General features: G+C 33.5%; 2 protein-coding genes across 6 annotated transcripts; both read right to left on the bottom strand.

The window, feature by feature from the left end:
* Window positions 1-129: 129 nt before the first annotated feature.
* On the bottom strand, window positions 130-5,354 carry LOC123899757 (4-hydroxy-3-methylbut-2-en-1-yl diphosphate synthase (ferredoxin), chloroplastic). 2 transcript variants are annotated; one of them, XM_045950967.1, is made up of 20 exons: window positions 4,981-5,354; window positions 4,456-4,682; window positions 4,182-4,339; window positions 3,976-4,082; window positions 3,791-3,891; window positions 3,592-3,668; window positions 3,331-3,450; window positions 2,998-3,228; window positions 2,808-2,924; window positions 2,626-2,700; window positions 2,425-2,502; window positions 2,248-2,307; window positions 2,101-2,163; window positions 1,799-1,943; window positions 1,521-1,659; window positions 1,326-1,403; window positions 1,096-1,255; window positions 909-1,007; window positions 670-774; window positions 130-536 (listed from the first exon to the last, which is right to left on the bottom strand). In XM_045950967.1, the coding sequence occupies exons 2-20, from the start codon at window positions 4,661-4,663 to the stop codon at window positions 435-437; spliced, it is 2,223 nt and encodes a 740-aa protein (XP_045806923.1). In that variant the 5' UTR covers window positions 4,664-4,682; window positions 4,981-5,354; the 3' UTR covers window positions 130-434. The 2 variants fall into 2 exon arrangements, with proteins under 2 accessions (XP_045806923.1, XP_045806922.1); XM_045950966.1 differs by having other exon boundaries at window positions 2,425-2,700; window positions 4,981-5,191.
* Window positions 5,355-9,717: 4,363 nt separating this feature from the next.
* Window positions 9,718-14,604, bottom strand: LOC123897508 (probable E3 ubiquitin-protein ligase MARCHF10). 4 transcript variants are annotated; one of them, XM_045948179.1, is made up of 8 exons: window positions 14,283-14,604; window positions 13,510-14,001; window positions 12,393-12,549; window positions 11,887-12,184; window positions 11,095-11,167; window positions 10,929-11,019; window positions 10,437-10,516; window positions 9,718-10,330 (listed from the first exon to the last, which is right to left on the bottom strand). In XM_045948179.1, exons 1-8 carry the CDS (start codon window positions 14,358-14,360, stop codon window positions 10,058-10,060), a joined length of 1,542 nt encoding a protein of 513 aa, XP_045804135.1. In that variant the 5' UTR covers window positions 14,361-14,604; the 3' UTR covers window positions 9,718-10,057. The 4 variants fall into 4 exon arrangements, with proteins under 4 accessions (XP_045804135.1, XP_045804134.1, XP_045804138.1 ...); XM_045948178.1 differs by having other exon boundaries at window positions 11,089-11,167; window positions 14,283-14,596; XM_045948182.1 differs by having other exon boundaries at window positions 9,718-10,315; window positions 14,283-14,555.
* Between the last annotated feature and the right edge of the window lie 1,453 nt (window positions 14,605-16,057).

Genomic DNA, 16,057 nt, shown 5'->3' with positions numbered 1-16,057 from the left:
ACTGTCAAACCACATTTATTTAGTATTAACACTTCACACTTTCAAATTCAATAGGACACACTACATTTCATACTCTAAAATCTGAATATCGAACAGCTTAGTCGACAGAAAATGATCACAAAACTCGCATTGTTCCAAGAATTTCTCTATAATATATATTATTGATGGGGATAAGATAATAATACACTGTCATTGCTATTGATTTATTGTATGCATGATGCAGCTGAAGAATTCCCAACCCCCATACTATATTTGGGACCTTTTTTAAAAGAAAATTTCCGCATTTTCCAACTATGTTGAAACATGAAAAATCAAACTTTCTGAGGTCCCATAACAATAACATATGCTACATACAATGATCACATTAAAGGATCCTCCCAATGTCCCATGTGTCGGGACCCAATTGGCTAATCTGAACACTTGGGTTGTAGATTTTACTCCTCTACTGGAGGATCTACCCAACGTCCATGCTCTTTTATTAGATCGATCAAGGCATCAGTTGCTTGCTCCATCGCAATTGCGCGCTTCACCACAGTCTGTAATTGGAACAATTCCATTGAACTTACCGTCAAACTCAATTCAACATAAAAATATTTAATCAACGGTGATATTTTCTTTTCAGAACATTAGTGCATGTATAGATTCACAGCGGTGCAAAGAATATGTTACCTTCCCAACATAGAGGTCAATCTTCCCAGGAGCACCTCCGACATACCCAAAGTCTGCATCAGCCATCTCTCCAGGGCCATTTACAATGCATCCCATGATTGCAATCTGATGCAGCACAGCAGCAGAAAGTTAATAATATAAAAACATGGACTTTCGCATTACAAGGATGGAATTTTCAAAGCATAGTACACTGATACAATTTGGAACATGTTCTATGAAGGAAAGGACTCTGATATTACCGAAACACCAGGGAGGTGTGATGTCTTCTCTCGAATTTCCGCACTTATTTCTTGAAGATCAAATAAGGTTCTACCACAGGATGGGCAAGAGACGTACTCCTGCAAGACACACGTTAGGCATATCAATAAAGATTGCAAATTTTTCTTTTCCAATTCAGATTTTGTGTGTTGTGCTTGAACAACATACTGTTTTTGTATTTCTCATTCTGCAGCCTTGCAGCAAATTGAAAGATGTATTTCTAAGAAAGTCAAAATCTTTATCCGAGGCTTCTAAAAGAAGACCGTCTCCAAGCCCATCAACCAGAAGAGCTCCAGCATGAGAGCCAGCACCAATCACTAAGTCATCCCTGTAACATGAGCTGATTAGGCTTTGCAAGATCTACATATTTGTTCATCTCATTATAACTAAAAAATTACCTGTGAATCCCATTTGGAAATTGAATGTGGTGAATGACAGGAAAATCTAGAGAATTGTCTGATAGGTACTCGAATAACCTGATATGCCAATAAGATATCGAGATTAGTAAAGATAGATTCTAAATCATAATTGGATTCATGTTGCCAGATTGATACAGCAAATTAGTATTAATCATGTTCAGTTTTTTCTCTCACCGCCTAGCTGCATGCACTCTACTAATTCTGTCTTCTGTATACGGCAGGTCATGGAGAAGCATAGTAGCATCAACACCTTTAAGAATTTCCAGTTCTTCATAAGGCTCGTCACCACGTACTGACACAACCAAGCGTGTGCCTAATATATAACCAATAGATATAAGACCACACATAAACATCGTAGTGGAGAGAGGAAAAAAAGTTATTGTGCTTAGTTACATGTTAAATTTAAATATTATAACCCAACAGTGATCCTTAAAACGCAGATTGAATAGTACCTTGTGGCAAAAGCTTATGAGCTCCAGTAGATAGCTCCTTAAGGTTTACCAGAGCTATGGCATTTGGTAATGGCTTTGTTAGCTGCTCCGATAAAGGAGTTATAACTCCCATACTAATATCAATCAATCTTTTTAGAGCTAGCCGCTGATCATAGTACCAAAAATGAGAGAGAGGAAGAGAAAATTATTTGAGCGATCACAATAACTTGACAGTGAAGAAATGGTTTGGTGGATAAAAAAGATGAAAGAGTAAATGCCCCTATTAAGACTTAGTTCCCAAAGTGAAGGTTCTTAGTTCTTACAGCATCAACATCGTCTACTGGAGGAAGTTCCCGCAATAAGATTGAATCTACTGTTGCCAGATCCTGAATATACAGGACAAACTATGTAAATAACTTATTATTTAAATCCACAAGACATTTAATCCAATAAGATTAAGTAACCAAAACCTTAAATGGCATGCCAACAATGAGTTTAGCAGCAAGTGACTTGTAGAGAAGCTCTGGCGTCTGTAAAAATCAGGGAATAGAGAGAATATAAATGTGATTAACACAAACAGATATATTGACAGCGACATTTTGATCAGACAAAAATAAGAGAGAACAAGAGGGCTGTCAAAATGTTACCTTTAACTGATCCAACGAGACTGACATGAGAACAGATCCGTCCCGGTGGAGGGTCCCTCTATAATCCACATCCTCACCCTGTATTAAGAAGGAAAGTTCTTTAAATAAATGCCATAGGAAGTACGCCGTGGAAGAACGTTTGGAGTCTGTGTATAAACTGTAAATATAGTTAAGTTTTTCTACAGAACTTTTAATTTTAACCTCTTTTTGAACCGGCAATTGACCAGAACGGCGTTGGAAGTCAAAGTAATGTCTGTGCTTTTCTTCAAAAGGTGCCTGATGGAATGGAAGAAGTGTCAATGAAAGTAAGTTCATAAAATTTTAGGATGTTGAGACTTTAGAAAATTTAGGCATGTTAAACTGGAGGTTTTTTTGAACCATACCACCCCTTTTTGGAGTTCAGCTGCCCTCATTCCAAGGTTTGCCAACCTTGTACAAGGATCTATCTCCTCCTCTGGTGGTTCTGTGAGAGAAACTCTAATGGTATCTCCCAATCCATCCTGATGAAAATCATATCGTCAACATACATGTGAGTCTGTAGCAAACAGAGCCATAATCAATTCACACACATACCTGAAGAAGAGTTCCAATGCCAATTGCAGATTTCATCCTACCATCCTCACCTTCTCCAGCTTCAGTAACACCCAAGTGTAACGGATAATCCCAGCCTTGGACATACATTTCAGCTACAAGTAAACGGTATGCCTGAACCATGACAACAGGGTTGCTCGCTTTCATAGAAAATACGAAATTGTGATAGTCCAACTTGCGGCATATCCTTGCAAATTCAAAGGCAGATTCCACCTGTCCAATCATTGTTTAGTTAGACGGACAAAACATCTAGTCTAGAGAAAACACTTTAGTACACGAAAGGTGTGTTGCAGAATAATAGAGGAAAAGACTGACCATTCCCCTAGGTGAATCTCCATAGTAGCTCATTATACGATCAGAAAGACTGCCGTGGTTTGTTCCAATGCGCATTGCCCTTCCGTATTTCTTACATTTTTCAACTAATGGCGTGAAAACCTATAATTTTATAAAGCATAAAATAGGTCAAAAACTTCACATTGCAGTTGTGGTGTTATTAATTCTAACAGACATCGGATAGAAAATAAAATAAACTTTCGAAGCATCAGAGTAAAATATAAATAAGACGGGTGATTCAACCTGTTCAATATGCTCAAGTTCTTTCTGATAGTCGTCTTCTGTATACTCTAATATTTCAAACTGAGCTCGTCTGTCAGCTGTGAAAGACAACCATTTTGGATTCAGAATGCAAGACAATACTTTTAAATATATATTGAAAAAATACATAGACAAAATAGAGAGTAAAAGAAGACTACTGAATCGATGAAGATATTCATACCAAAATTTCCAGGGTTGACACGAATCTTATCAAAGCATTCAGCTACTCGTAAAGCAACAGTGGGAGCAAAATGAATGTCAGCCACCAATGGTATGTTGTAGCTGGACATAGGTACATAAATACGTAAACAATACAAGTTACAGCATCGACCATATCCAATATAACTACCTATAATTTATGCTTACTTTTTCTGCACAAGTGAGTTTTTAATCTCAAAACATGCATCAGCTTCTTTCTTCCCTTGAACTGTTATCCGTACGATATCAGCTCCTTTGTCTGCTATTTTCATCACCTGCCCCAATAGACAGAAGAAAAAGAAACATAACATCTAAATACATCTGTCAATTGTATCATTTTGTATTGGTGCAAGGCAAAATAACAGTTGTGTAACCTGTTCAACCGTTCCAGCAACATCCTTAGTATCCGTCGTAGTCATGGTCTGAATTCTTATAGGATGCTCACTACCAATAGTCACGTCACCAACCGTCACTGTCCTTGTTTTTCTCCTCACAGTTTTGTGCAATGATTCACAATACTTTTGCCTAGGAACTACATTTAAAACATTATCCACAGATTAACCACAGTCATTAGAGTTAGAATTTAGGATTAGCAATGATAATTAATGCACAAACAAAATACCTGAAACAATCAAGTAACATTCATACCTAAAAGTTGACTTCCTTTAGATGCAGGTTGAAGTTCAGCAATATCCTGGCTAGGATTTGAATTCCTAATAATTGAAACCTTTCTCCTAACAGATTTCATTCTTCTCAAATCAGAAACTCTCACAAAATCAATACTTTTCCCAAACCCCAAACCAGAATCACATGTCCTGAGGCTAGTAAACGTAGCAGGAACAGTTCCAGCAGCCATTTTTGAAGCACAATCACACCTTAACACACAAATTGGAAAAACCAAATCAAAAAACTAAATTGATAATTTGAAACACCATCACATAGCAATCACAAAGTTTCAAAATTTAGCTCAAAAGTCAAAACAAATAGTCAAACAAACTGCGCTTCTTGTTGTTCTACAAATTCTAACAAGATAGAAAATTTTCAATCAATAAAATAAAATTAAGGGAAATAATCAGCTACCCACTTTTCAATTCTATCTGAAAATTCTTGGGAATTGAATGAAAATGAAAATGATTGAAAAAAATGGAGTCTTGAAAATGGGTTTGTGTTTACCTGAGAGAAAGGGAAGAAAATTTCAAAGGCTTGTTTCAAACTCTTTCTGCTTCTTCTAGTTTACAAAGGAACAAGATGAACTATTGTTGTTGTGAAAAACATGACAAAAGATTAAAGAACATGTTTTTTGTTTTTCAACACAGCATCTAAAATTCTAAAACACGATTATCCTTCTACACTAGCTGACACACATTCATGCATATGTGGTTTTTTTTTTTTTTGTGAATTGAACCTCAATCTTTAATTATTTCTATTTTCTACCTAATTTCCTTTGTTCTTCCTTTGAATTCAAACATATTCTTAATTGAATTTGAATCCTTAAAGTGAGGCGTATAAGATTAATATATTTTGGGAAATGGCACATATAAGTGATTAAAAAAAAGAAATTTTTATGCATCTAATTCATTTTTTAAATTTGATCACAAATTAATTACACAAAAATTTAAGAGAATATTTCTATTTTTGGGCACATGTTAGCAAGACTCTTATAGTAGTATTTTTTAGATTTTTTTTATCTCTTAATATAAAATCATTTTAAATATTTTACATGTACAAATTATTATTGTGTCATAAACAATTTGGAATTATTATTTATTTTTGACTTAATTACATTTTTGCCCCATAAAATCTCACGATGTTTGCAATTTTAGCTCTCATGTTTAAAATGAGCAATTTTGACCACTTAATGTTATCCCACTTTGCTTTTACTAATCTGGATGCATATTTTGACCAAAATTGGTCGCATTGAGACAAAACATGTTCTTTATATAGGAAGTGAGGAGATTGTTTTTGCGCACATTCCTTTGAGTCGTGTAATAATATGCTCACATATTTATTGAAGTAGTCCAACATTCTACTAAATCCAATCTTTAACTCGATCATTTAACAATTAACATACTATAGTGTGAATATTTGTTGGGGTTTGCTGCAAATACATGAACAAGAAGAAGATGAAAAGAACAATGTAATGGTTGCATATAAATTGCAAAACGTGTGTGAACACCAGTTTATGTAAACCGGATGTAAAAGGGTTAACTGAAAAATCTTTTTTAGGATATTTTAGAAACCATGAATGAATTGCACATTTATATCAAACATATGAGTCAATGATAGTTTACTAAACAAAGTTTTCAAAATGACTCTTGTGTACTAGTAGAATTGTACTCCATAAATGCTTTGAATATATTTTTTTGGGTCTTGTTAACATGTGCCCTTAGGGCACATGTTAAGATATACCAAAATAGAAATTCAACATTTAATGATACAAGAAATTTAATGCTTCAAAAGTCAAAATGCACAAATTAGCATTTAATAATTTCTATTTTTGCTTCCTTAACATGTGCCTTAAGGGCACAAGTTAACATTCTCCTATTTTTTTTTAGCTTCAACCTCTCGAATCATTAAAAATGAAACGCCATAAATGCTTTGAATATTTTGATCAAAAGGACGGCTAAAGATACTTTGAATTTGAAGATGTTGACATTTGTCAACAAAAAATCAAACATTAAAAAGAAAAATTAAAAAATCAAACATGCATTTGTTTTTCAAATAAATTAGTGGCTATATTAATACACCTCACACCTCAAGTGCAAAGAAATAAAGAGTATCATCATATATGAATTCAGATCTCTACAATCTCTTTAATTATTAACTCATTGTGTTTGTCTAGTGGTATTGGCTTGGGTCATTGGAGTATGTTCTTCTTAAGGTTTTAGGTTCGATTCTCTTTGGTGCCAATTTCGGTGGGCTAAGTCTATACAGAACAAAAAATAAAATCGGACATTAAATGGGGCCCCCACAAGTAGACGGTGGGATTGGTCTCTTTGGATTAGTCGGTCCGGCCGGATACCAAGTTTTTTTTTATAAAAAAAGAACATCTCTTTAATTATTAATTGATTTGTACTTAAAAGACTAAACAAACACACGAATATTATTAGAGATGAATAATCAATCGTTAGTTGGTTCAGTGGTGATTGATGCTGAACTTGGTAGGGAGGATCGCGATTCTATCCCCGCAACTACGATCGGAGGGGGCTGAAACCACTTGATGTCAGAACTGACCCCCGAACCAGATTTAATTGGTGGTAAAAGCCAAAAAATATATTATAAGAGATAAATATAAGCGTTGCCCACTCTATTTAACCAACTCCACATAAACTCGCGCATTAAATGAAGATAATTGCTCTTTAGACCCCCCAAAATTGCCTTAGGCCCCCAATAAATCCCAAAACACTCCTGGATTTGTCTTCAAGCCCCCCAATAACTTGAATTCGGGTTGTAGAACCCATAATAGCTTAATTTCGGTATATAGATACCGAAAACACTAAACACAAAAATCAATTCAAATAGAATTGTTGTTGTTGTTGTTGTTGTTGTTGTTGTTGTTATTCACCCTACAAACAAAATCAATTCCTTTCATCCTCGATTGGTTGTTGTTGTTCACCCTGCTGTAGTTGTTGTTGTTATTGTTCATCTTCATCTTCCTTAAATCCGATCTTCCTTAGATCCGGTTTCAATCTACCGAAAACGCTTCGATTCGGTTCGTATCTACCGAAAACGCTTCGATTCGGTTTCGGTCTACCGAAAACGCTTCCATTCGTTTCTTATCTACCGAAAACGTTTCGATTCAGCTTCGTTTCGGTTTCAATTTGGTTCTGATCTTACGCTTCAATTCGTTTCTATTCCTTATTAATCATATGGGATTGATTGGTGCGGATGATCTTTACGAGTGGTGCTGGGATCCGGAGCTTTGTTTTCTGTGTTAAAGGGTGGTGCTGTGCTGTTTTGCGGGTTCTGGTTTTTGCTGTTCGGTACCTATTTTGACTGGTGTTGTAGCAGCTCTGTTTTGGTGCTCCCTGCTGGCCTTATTTTGTGTGTGTTAGTTGTTGTGGGATGTTGTACTCGGTTTCTATGTTGTGCTGGGATTCGTTTCTATTTTGTGTTTTTCTAATCAATTTTGGTACCCATGACTTTTATGATTCCACATCTAGCGCTAATCTAGTGCTGGAGAATGTTTGATTTTTTTTACATATTTTGCATCTTTTGCGGGGGTTTGGAACCTCCTCAAAATTAGTGCAGTAAGAACACAACATACCACAGTTGCTTAAAACCCCCGCAAGTATGACTTAGTACCCCCGCAATTAAGCACGTTATTTTTTTGTAGCGTTTCCACCATTTCGGTAGTTACGTACCAAAATAGTCTTGTTTCGTATTGCAGGTACCAAAATGGTTTTTAAGGGCAAATTGGTCAAGACGTGGGGCCTGGAAGTATAATAGGAGGGTCTAAAAAGCAATTTTCTTAAATGAATTAGGTTGGCCTATTCGTAAAAGATGACAAATTGTGATACATAGGCCCAAATCTGCTCCACATTAGGTAGTCTATGGTTAAACGGGTTGATCCACATACCATAACAAAATAAAAAATAAAAAATAAAAAATAAAGATGTTTTCTCTTGCCTTGAAAACAAATTTCGATTTCTAAAAACTGAAATTTACTCTGAATTTGCACTAGTAAAAATTTGGTTTCTGCGAACCGAATTTTTCTATAAGGACAAAATTAGAATATTGGAAGTATAAAAGATAATTGTTACTAGCCCAGCCTAAATTAGATATCTTCTGATAATATTAGGTCCAAAATAAACCTACCATCTAAATTGTCAAATCCATAAGAACCAAAATTTAAATGACTAAAATCCATGATTAGTGCGGACTGTGGATTAATCGGATCAATATATATCTTTATATTTAAAATTGATTAGAATCTCTTCATGTCTCTCCATTTTTTGAAAAATATCTTTTAATGATGTAAATCTTACTGAAAAATATGTTCCAATAATATCTTTGTTAATCCAAATCTTATATACAACTACAATAGTTACCAGTAACTATTGAAATTATTGGTACTAAACGATTCTCCTAAATAAAATCGTGAGACACGGTAGAGTATGAATAGCATATTAGGATTATTTTTGTTGATGAGGATGTGGACAAATTGTAGGGAGAAAGGTTTACATTACATGTGTCCTAAATAATTCTAAAAGTTAATAACGTGTTCATGTGAAGTGAGTGAAAATGGAGAGTTCCTTCCACTACTATGATTTTGATTGAGTGTAGTATAAAAAGTTAATTATTATTATTATTATGTCATCAATTTTAAAAGTGTATGTCTTTATACATCATAATCAAACTTTCACGGATCATAATCAAACTCTCTCTTTCTAAAAGAGTAGTGTAAATCCTTCTAAAAGAAAAGAAAAGTGCAAACTATAAATTACCTAAATAGTGTTGCCTATAATACTTTGGAACATGAATTAATTTGGTCCCCTAACTTTATCAACTTACTATCAATTTAGTCTCTAACATACGCTTAGAAGAATTAAAATGAGTAAAATATGACAAAATCAGAGACCTATTTGAAAACGTCCTACAAAGTTATGAATCGTCTCTAATTTAGGTTGCCATTACTTTCAATTTCACCTAAACAATTCTTTTTCAAGATGAAAAATATCTTTTTCCTTTGCACCTCAAATGAAAGAGCAAAAAGTTTATGCACTATGTAATGCCATATAAACTCTTATCTGTAAATAGCAAATATACATGCCTAAGGTATTGAACTTGAACTGGCATATTTTGTGTGTTTGTAGAAGGGTGCTGCATTATTGCATTCAATATCAAAATAAAAACCTTAAAACAAAAATGATTATGGTGATTTTTTAATAAACATGTGGAGGAATAACATAACACAAAAACTCACATTTTCATTCTAGTTGCATTAGACAACAAAGTTATCTGATACTAACAGAAATACAATAGTCTCATTGATTATATGGCATAGTCTCATTGATTATATGACATAGCGCATACCGAGGTAGAATGCATAATAAGATGGTTTAAACAAAGAAAATAACAAAATATTTTCATAGAAAGCTATAGTCCCAAGTTGTTCCCTAATTGCTGCAATATATGCTGCACAATGTACTATGGTGTACATTCACAGTACTAAAATCCTGCTAGAGTTTAATCACCTATACATTCGCTTTAGCAATACGAAAGGAGCCATATATAGACTTCAATTCAGCTATGAATTTGAGTTTTGTTGATTTTGCATTTGTGCTGTAGTATGGCTTTGGTTGGGAAGACTTGATTGTGGGGTAATTGCACCTTGAGAATATAGTCCTTCTTGTGTCATCGCTTGTGAGCCATGACGCTGCTGTGAGTAAGCCTGCCATCTTCTTCTCCATCTGAGTAACTCCGTAAAAACTGAACTTCCGCTCATCATTACACCAAACCCTGCAAATGATGCAAGAAGGATTGCCAAAACTGCTTGCTTACCAACCTGCAGGTTATGAAACTAATAGAATGAAGTTAGTATTTTCTGTGATTCTTCGTGTAGGGGTTTGGTGTATGTCAAGTGAAAGTTTGAGGTGATAAAAACCGCTCGTATCAAAATCTATTACCAAGGGGTAAAATATATGCGCAAAGAGAACCACCAAAAGAAATTGAGCAGATGCATAAAGCCAGATGAACCTGTTCCTAACTGGACAAACGGAAACACGCATGAACAGAATTAGCTAAAAGTAAAATGAAACATGAATAAGAATTCTCCAAACGGGTTTGGAGAGGATTTTGTGATTTATGATCATCTTCTAATTCAAATTAGGCCTTTGGTGCCTACTGATAGTGATGTGTCTAGTCTAGAGTTGGTACTCCTAGTTTGATTTAAGCGTAATTTCTCTTTTTTGGGCTTCTATCCCCTTTTATTTCGAAATAAATAACTCATAAATCAGGCAGCAATTGCTATGTCATTTTAGACCATGGAAACTTATACAAATAATGTTTGAGAAAGGACCGATATATTATGGACAATTTTAGATATATAAATGAAATTAAGACGAGTTCCTCATAAAAGTATATGGACCATATTCATCACGGATAATTTGCAAACCTACCCATGGTTGTTGATGTCATGGCGGAGACTAGACCGAGTACACAGGAAAAGGGAAGGGAAATGAAAATTGCTTTGGTTCCCATTTTTCCAACCTGCAGAGAGTTGAATAAGTGAGGCTATACAGAATTGTAACTTTGAGAGAGAAATGGGAAGACTTTTACCCTTACCAAAAGCTGCTCAAGGAAACAGAAATACGCAAGCATGCTGACAATGACAAGCACAGGCAACTCCTGCCAAACCCTGTTAATTTGAGCAAACAAATTACAGTGTTATGTGTAGCGATTATCTATAGTACAAGAAAGATACAAAGCGAACACTGTATTCGATTTTTAAAACAGTTACGCTTGTATTGACCGCAGAACTACAAGGAAAATATTAACTGCATTCAATGCTAAAGAGTAAACTAAAGACTACTTGAAGCATGAAAGTGGCAAGAAGAAATTCAACTAGACATTGCAAGAAATAAACCCACAACTTCAACAGAATCAGGTCAGAGATCGAGGGAAATAGCAGTTTGATCAAATTTTAATACACAACAGTGCTATAGCCGCTATTTGACAACATTTGGTTCAACATAGCGTATTGCAAACAATAGCGATTTATTCAAATTATGATACACCATAGTGCCGATATAACTGCTATTTAACAACACTGTTGGATGTCCAAAACAAATGATAAATTCAGAGATAGCATTCAAACTTATTACTTCAGTTAGATGCATGAAAGTAAACTGGTTGGTCAGCACCATATTATAGATAATTTCATAACCATTATAGCATATATGAAGAGGAACTTGTAACTAAGGAAATGAGTCGTGATTATCAAGGTATCTATGATTCTATAAACAAGTTGCACATAAGATCTCACGATATAGATATAGTTCAATTGAAGCTTGTTGCTATAATTCAATCAAAATATAGCAGTTATAATTTTTATCAAATATTAAAAACTGCACATGCCTGAAGTCATCGTCCTGCTGAGATCTTGCACCAGTATTCTGAGTTTGAACATTTTGGATCCTTAAAAGAGTGACAGGGAGATTCTGAACTTCTTCCTTGCACACATCACAGGTTTTGTTTCCTCTGATACTAAACCACTTAATAGCACATTCTTGGTGAGCCAACGCAAGTTCACCTTTGCAACAGCATTCCATCTTCAATGTCTCACCTCCTTCACATAGCTCAATCAGACAAATTCTACACACAGCTTCCTCTTCAGCTATATCTTCACCGCCGTCACTGTCGTCACCGCCATTTTCTGAACCAATAAAGGTGTTTTGTCTTAGTTATTGACACCATGTAGGATTGGAAATAATCTGTTTTAAAAGAGTCTGAATTGTTTTATAAAAAGGATAAAGAATCTTTTAGCTATTCTTGAGTGCCAAGAAAGCAGAAGACATCATTCAATAAATTACTTTTTAGCGATTTTCAACGACTGTGTATACAAGTTGCTTATAATATGATACCAGTATCCTTTTCTGATGATGCTTTTAACCATTCTTTTGCTTCCTTTACACCTGGGGTGGAAGGAATAATGCGGAAAAACGTATCCATTTTCCTTATGGTTTTTTCTTGAGTATCTACAGGCTCAGAACGAGATCGAGCTATCGTCGTCTGGCTTCTCTGCAAAAGGATCAAATTGTTTAAAACAAAGGATAAACAGTTATATGATGCAAGATTTAGCAACACAGTCGAATACAAGAATTAGCACTAGTAACCAGAAAGCAAGCAGTGATCTAAGGCAAAAAAAACAGATACATGACTTCTTCAAACTGCTTATTTATTTATTGAATTCTATTCACATGTATGGTGGGAACTTTGAACTAGGAAGTAGTAGCTTTCAGTGTAACAATTCAGCAAATATTTTAAATCCTTGTTATTTTCAAACTAGGGTATCTTTGGATTGACTTATTTGAACTTATCTACTAACATCCAAACTTGAGACAGTTTGAGAGATCTTATGAAACCAACTTACGACATGTAGATATGTTGTTTTCGGCTTATTTCATAAACTCTCCAGGATAACTTACAGAAACAACTTATAGCTTTGGATTGACTTATTTGGACTTATCTACTGACATACACAACTGTGAGCTTGTTTGAGAGAGCTTATGAAACCAACTTAAGACATGTCCATATGTTGTTTTCAAGCTTATTTCATAAACTCTCCAGGATAACTTATGAGGATAACTTATGAAAACAACTTATAGCTTTGGATTGACTTATTTGGACTTATCTGCTGACATCCACACTTGTGAGTCTGTTCGAGAGATCTTATGAAACCAACTTATGACATATCCATATGTTGTTTTCAGCTTATTTCATAACTTCTGAAAATAACTTGTAACTTATATAAAACAACTTGACTTTTTTTAATTATTTATTATAAAAATAGCTTATACAAAAACACTTATGATAAACACGTATATTATAAGTGCTTAATTAAGTTGTTTATCGAAAAAAGACCTTACTAGTTAATTAATTAAAAAAAAAAAAAAGATACCCATTATTTAATTACACATAAAAAAACAATCTTTTAAAATTAAAATCACTAGTACTAATGAATTAAACTTAAACCCTTACATAAGGAGAAGCACCAAGACATCCACCAAAAGCAAATTCTGTATTAACACGTCCAATTTCTTCAACTGGCAATGATGAAGTCCTATTAATCTTAGGATTAAATATCTTACTCAAAGACACTGATCCTGAAATTAAAGGCTTCTCTTGAGGACCTACAAAAGAACTTTCTGGATTTGCAATTATACCCTTTTCAATATCTGATGCTGTTGATGATGATGTTGATGTTGTCCTATTATACCTAAAATTCAATTTTGGTAATATACTTCTACTATTTGATGATGATTTTCCCTTTGTTGTTGTTGAAAACCCTAAATTGCTATTATTATCAATTGGTGCATCAACTGAACGTGATGTCACAAGAAAATTCACCCTTTTGTTACTTCCTGTTGGACTTGGTGTTAATGGCATCTTTATTCCAACAAATTCCTTTGAAGATGATGAACATGATTCTTCTTCTGATTTTTTGTAGGGTTTTTCCATTAAAAGATTCTCCTAAAAAATTATCAAAATAAATTTCATCATGAAAAATTCATAATTTCTTGTACAAAATAAAAATTCATAATTTCATAAATTTAGTAATGTTTTATTGAATATTTTTAACTAATCGAAGCGACCAGGGCTATTAGCTGCTATTAAGTTAAATTGTACTTATAATGATGAATTCAACATGTCATCATAGCAATTGAAATATGAAACTATATAATAATTTGATTAATTAATAATTTAAATATTGTAAACATGGTTTAAGAGATAAAAAAAGGTAAAGTATATACCTTGTGAAGTGGAAGAGAAAGTGTTCTTTTGCAAGAAGAAAGTTGAAGATGATCATGTTGTTTTTGGTGAGAAGTCATAATATTGTGATGACAAAGAAAAGCACAAGTAGTTTGTTATTTGGTTGTTTATGTAGGAATCTTTCTTATGAGTTGTGAATTATGAAATGAGAATGAGAAATGAAATACTATATAGTATAAGTAAGTGTTTAAATTTGGTAATGAAATGAAAAATTGAGATAAAGTTGAGCATTTATGAATAAGGTTGTGGAATTGAGTTTATTTATTTCATCATCACTTCCACCTACTTGTATTTTTTCCTTTTTCCACTCACCCCGGATTCTATGCTTTTTAATGTACTATTTACAACAATAATACGTGGCTAACAGGATCAAGGTTCGATTCTTGCAACTATAATTATGATCGGTTGAAATTATTTGATGTTATAATTAATCTCTGAATTAAATTAAATGGTCCGATGGGTCGGATATTGTTTGTGATAACCAAAATAATAATAATAATATGTGCCTAACTTTTCTTTATTATTTTTATAGTATAGTATTTTATTCATGTTAAGTGCGTGTAAAGATTAATTAAAGATTTGACAAAAAAAAAAAGATTAATTAAAGATTCATGTTAATTAGTTTGTTATTAGGTGAATGATTTGGAAGAAAACACGTGCTTAAAGATGAATGATTTTGGGTGTTTTGGCATTGCGTTTACAAAGTGTTCATAAATCATTTGTTCTTGTTATGGATGGATAAATCTATTTAAGTGTTTAGGTAGCAACTTAATGCTCTTTTACCTTTTCCCAAATACTCTTTCTATTACTACTTTTTAATTGTATTTTTAAAGTTATTTACATGTGTTAGAAAAATTAACAAAGTGTGATACTTTGATAAATATCCACATTTAATTTATTATCAATGACTAAGATTATTTACTTTACACTTTAAACTAAATTTTTAGTTTAAATGGGCTTAGGCCATATAAAAAAAATAAAAAATAGTTTAAAGAAGCCGATCCAATAAACAAACCGTTGTTTACTCTAATTGTAACCAACAAAATGTTTTCGGAATTGTGAAATTATTCTCTTACGTCCAACACTATTTGATTTGGTGCGTTGATGTTAACTGTGGGTGGTTCGATAGCATAAATTTGATAACATGTAGCCCAATAAATCGTGGAGAGATTATGCTATACAATTTTAAAATATGAAGTTGGACCTGTAAGATGAAGATCAACTCTTACTTATAAATCTTTGTCCAAACCAACTAACAATCGATGTGCGACTTCTTAACAATTTTCATCACTATGATGATCCCATACCTAGCATTGAATTCAAATATCCAACTGGTCCTCAACATAAGTATTTCAGTTTTCTAGCAAAGGGGTGGCTATGATTGATCAGATATTTTGTTTGTAACTAACTGTCTATAGAAAATTGAATAAATACATTTGCTTTTGGTTCTGCTTTTCCCATGAACATGTACTAATGAAACTTGTGGTTAGGAAGATGCAACAAAAATTAAAGATTCAAGAGACTTCTTTTAGAAAAGGTCACTTAACCAAACAACCACTTTCATTACGTGTAAAATACATCACACACATGGCATTTCCAAGTCTAATTATATTAATTAATTAATTAAAATTGACATATCTATTTTCATTGTTCATTCATGTTCATAATTTGGTAAGTAAAAAATCATGTTCATATATAATGTTTGATATTTAGCGTCCAAGAATGTGCTAAGTCATCTTTGTTTTGGACGCATATG

Source organism: Trifolium pratense, linkage group LG7 (genome assembly GCF_020283565.1).
Source record: "Trifolium pratense cultivar HEN17-A07 linkage group LG7, ARS_RC_1.1, whole genome shotgun sequence".
Taxonomy (NCBI): Eukaryota; Viridiplantae; Streptophyta; class Magnoliopsida; order Fabales; family Fabaceae; genus Trifolium; species Trifolium pratense.
This window is presented reverse-complemented; position numbering and strand designations above follow the sequence as displayed.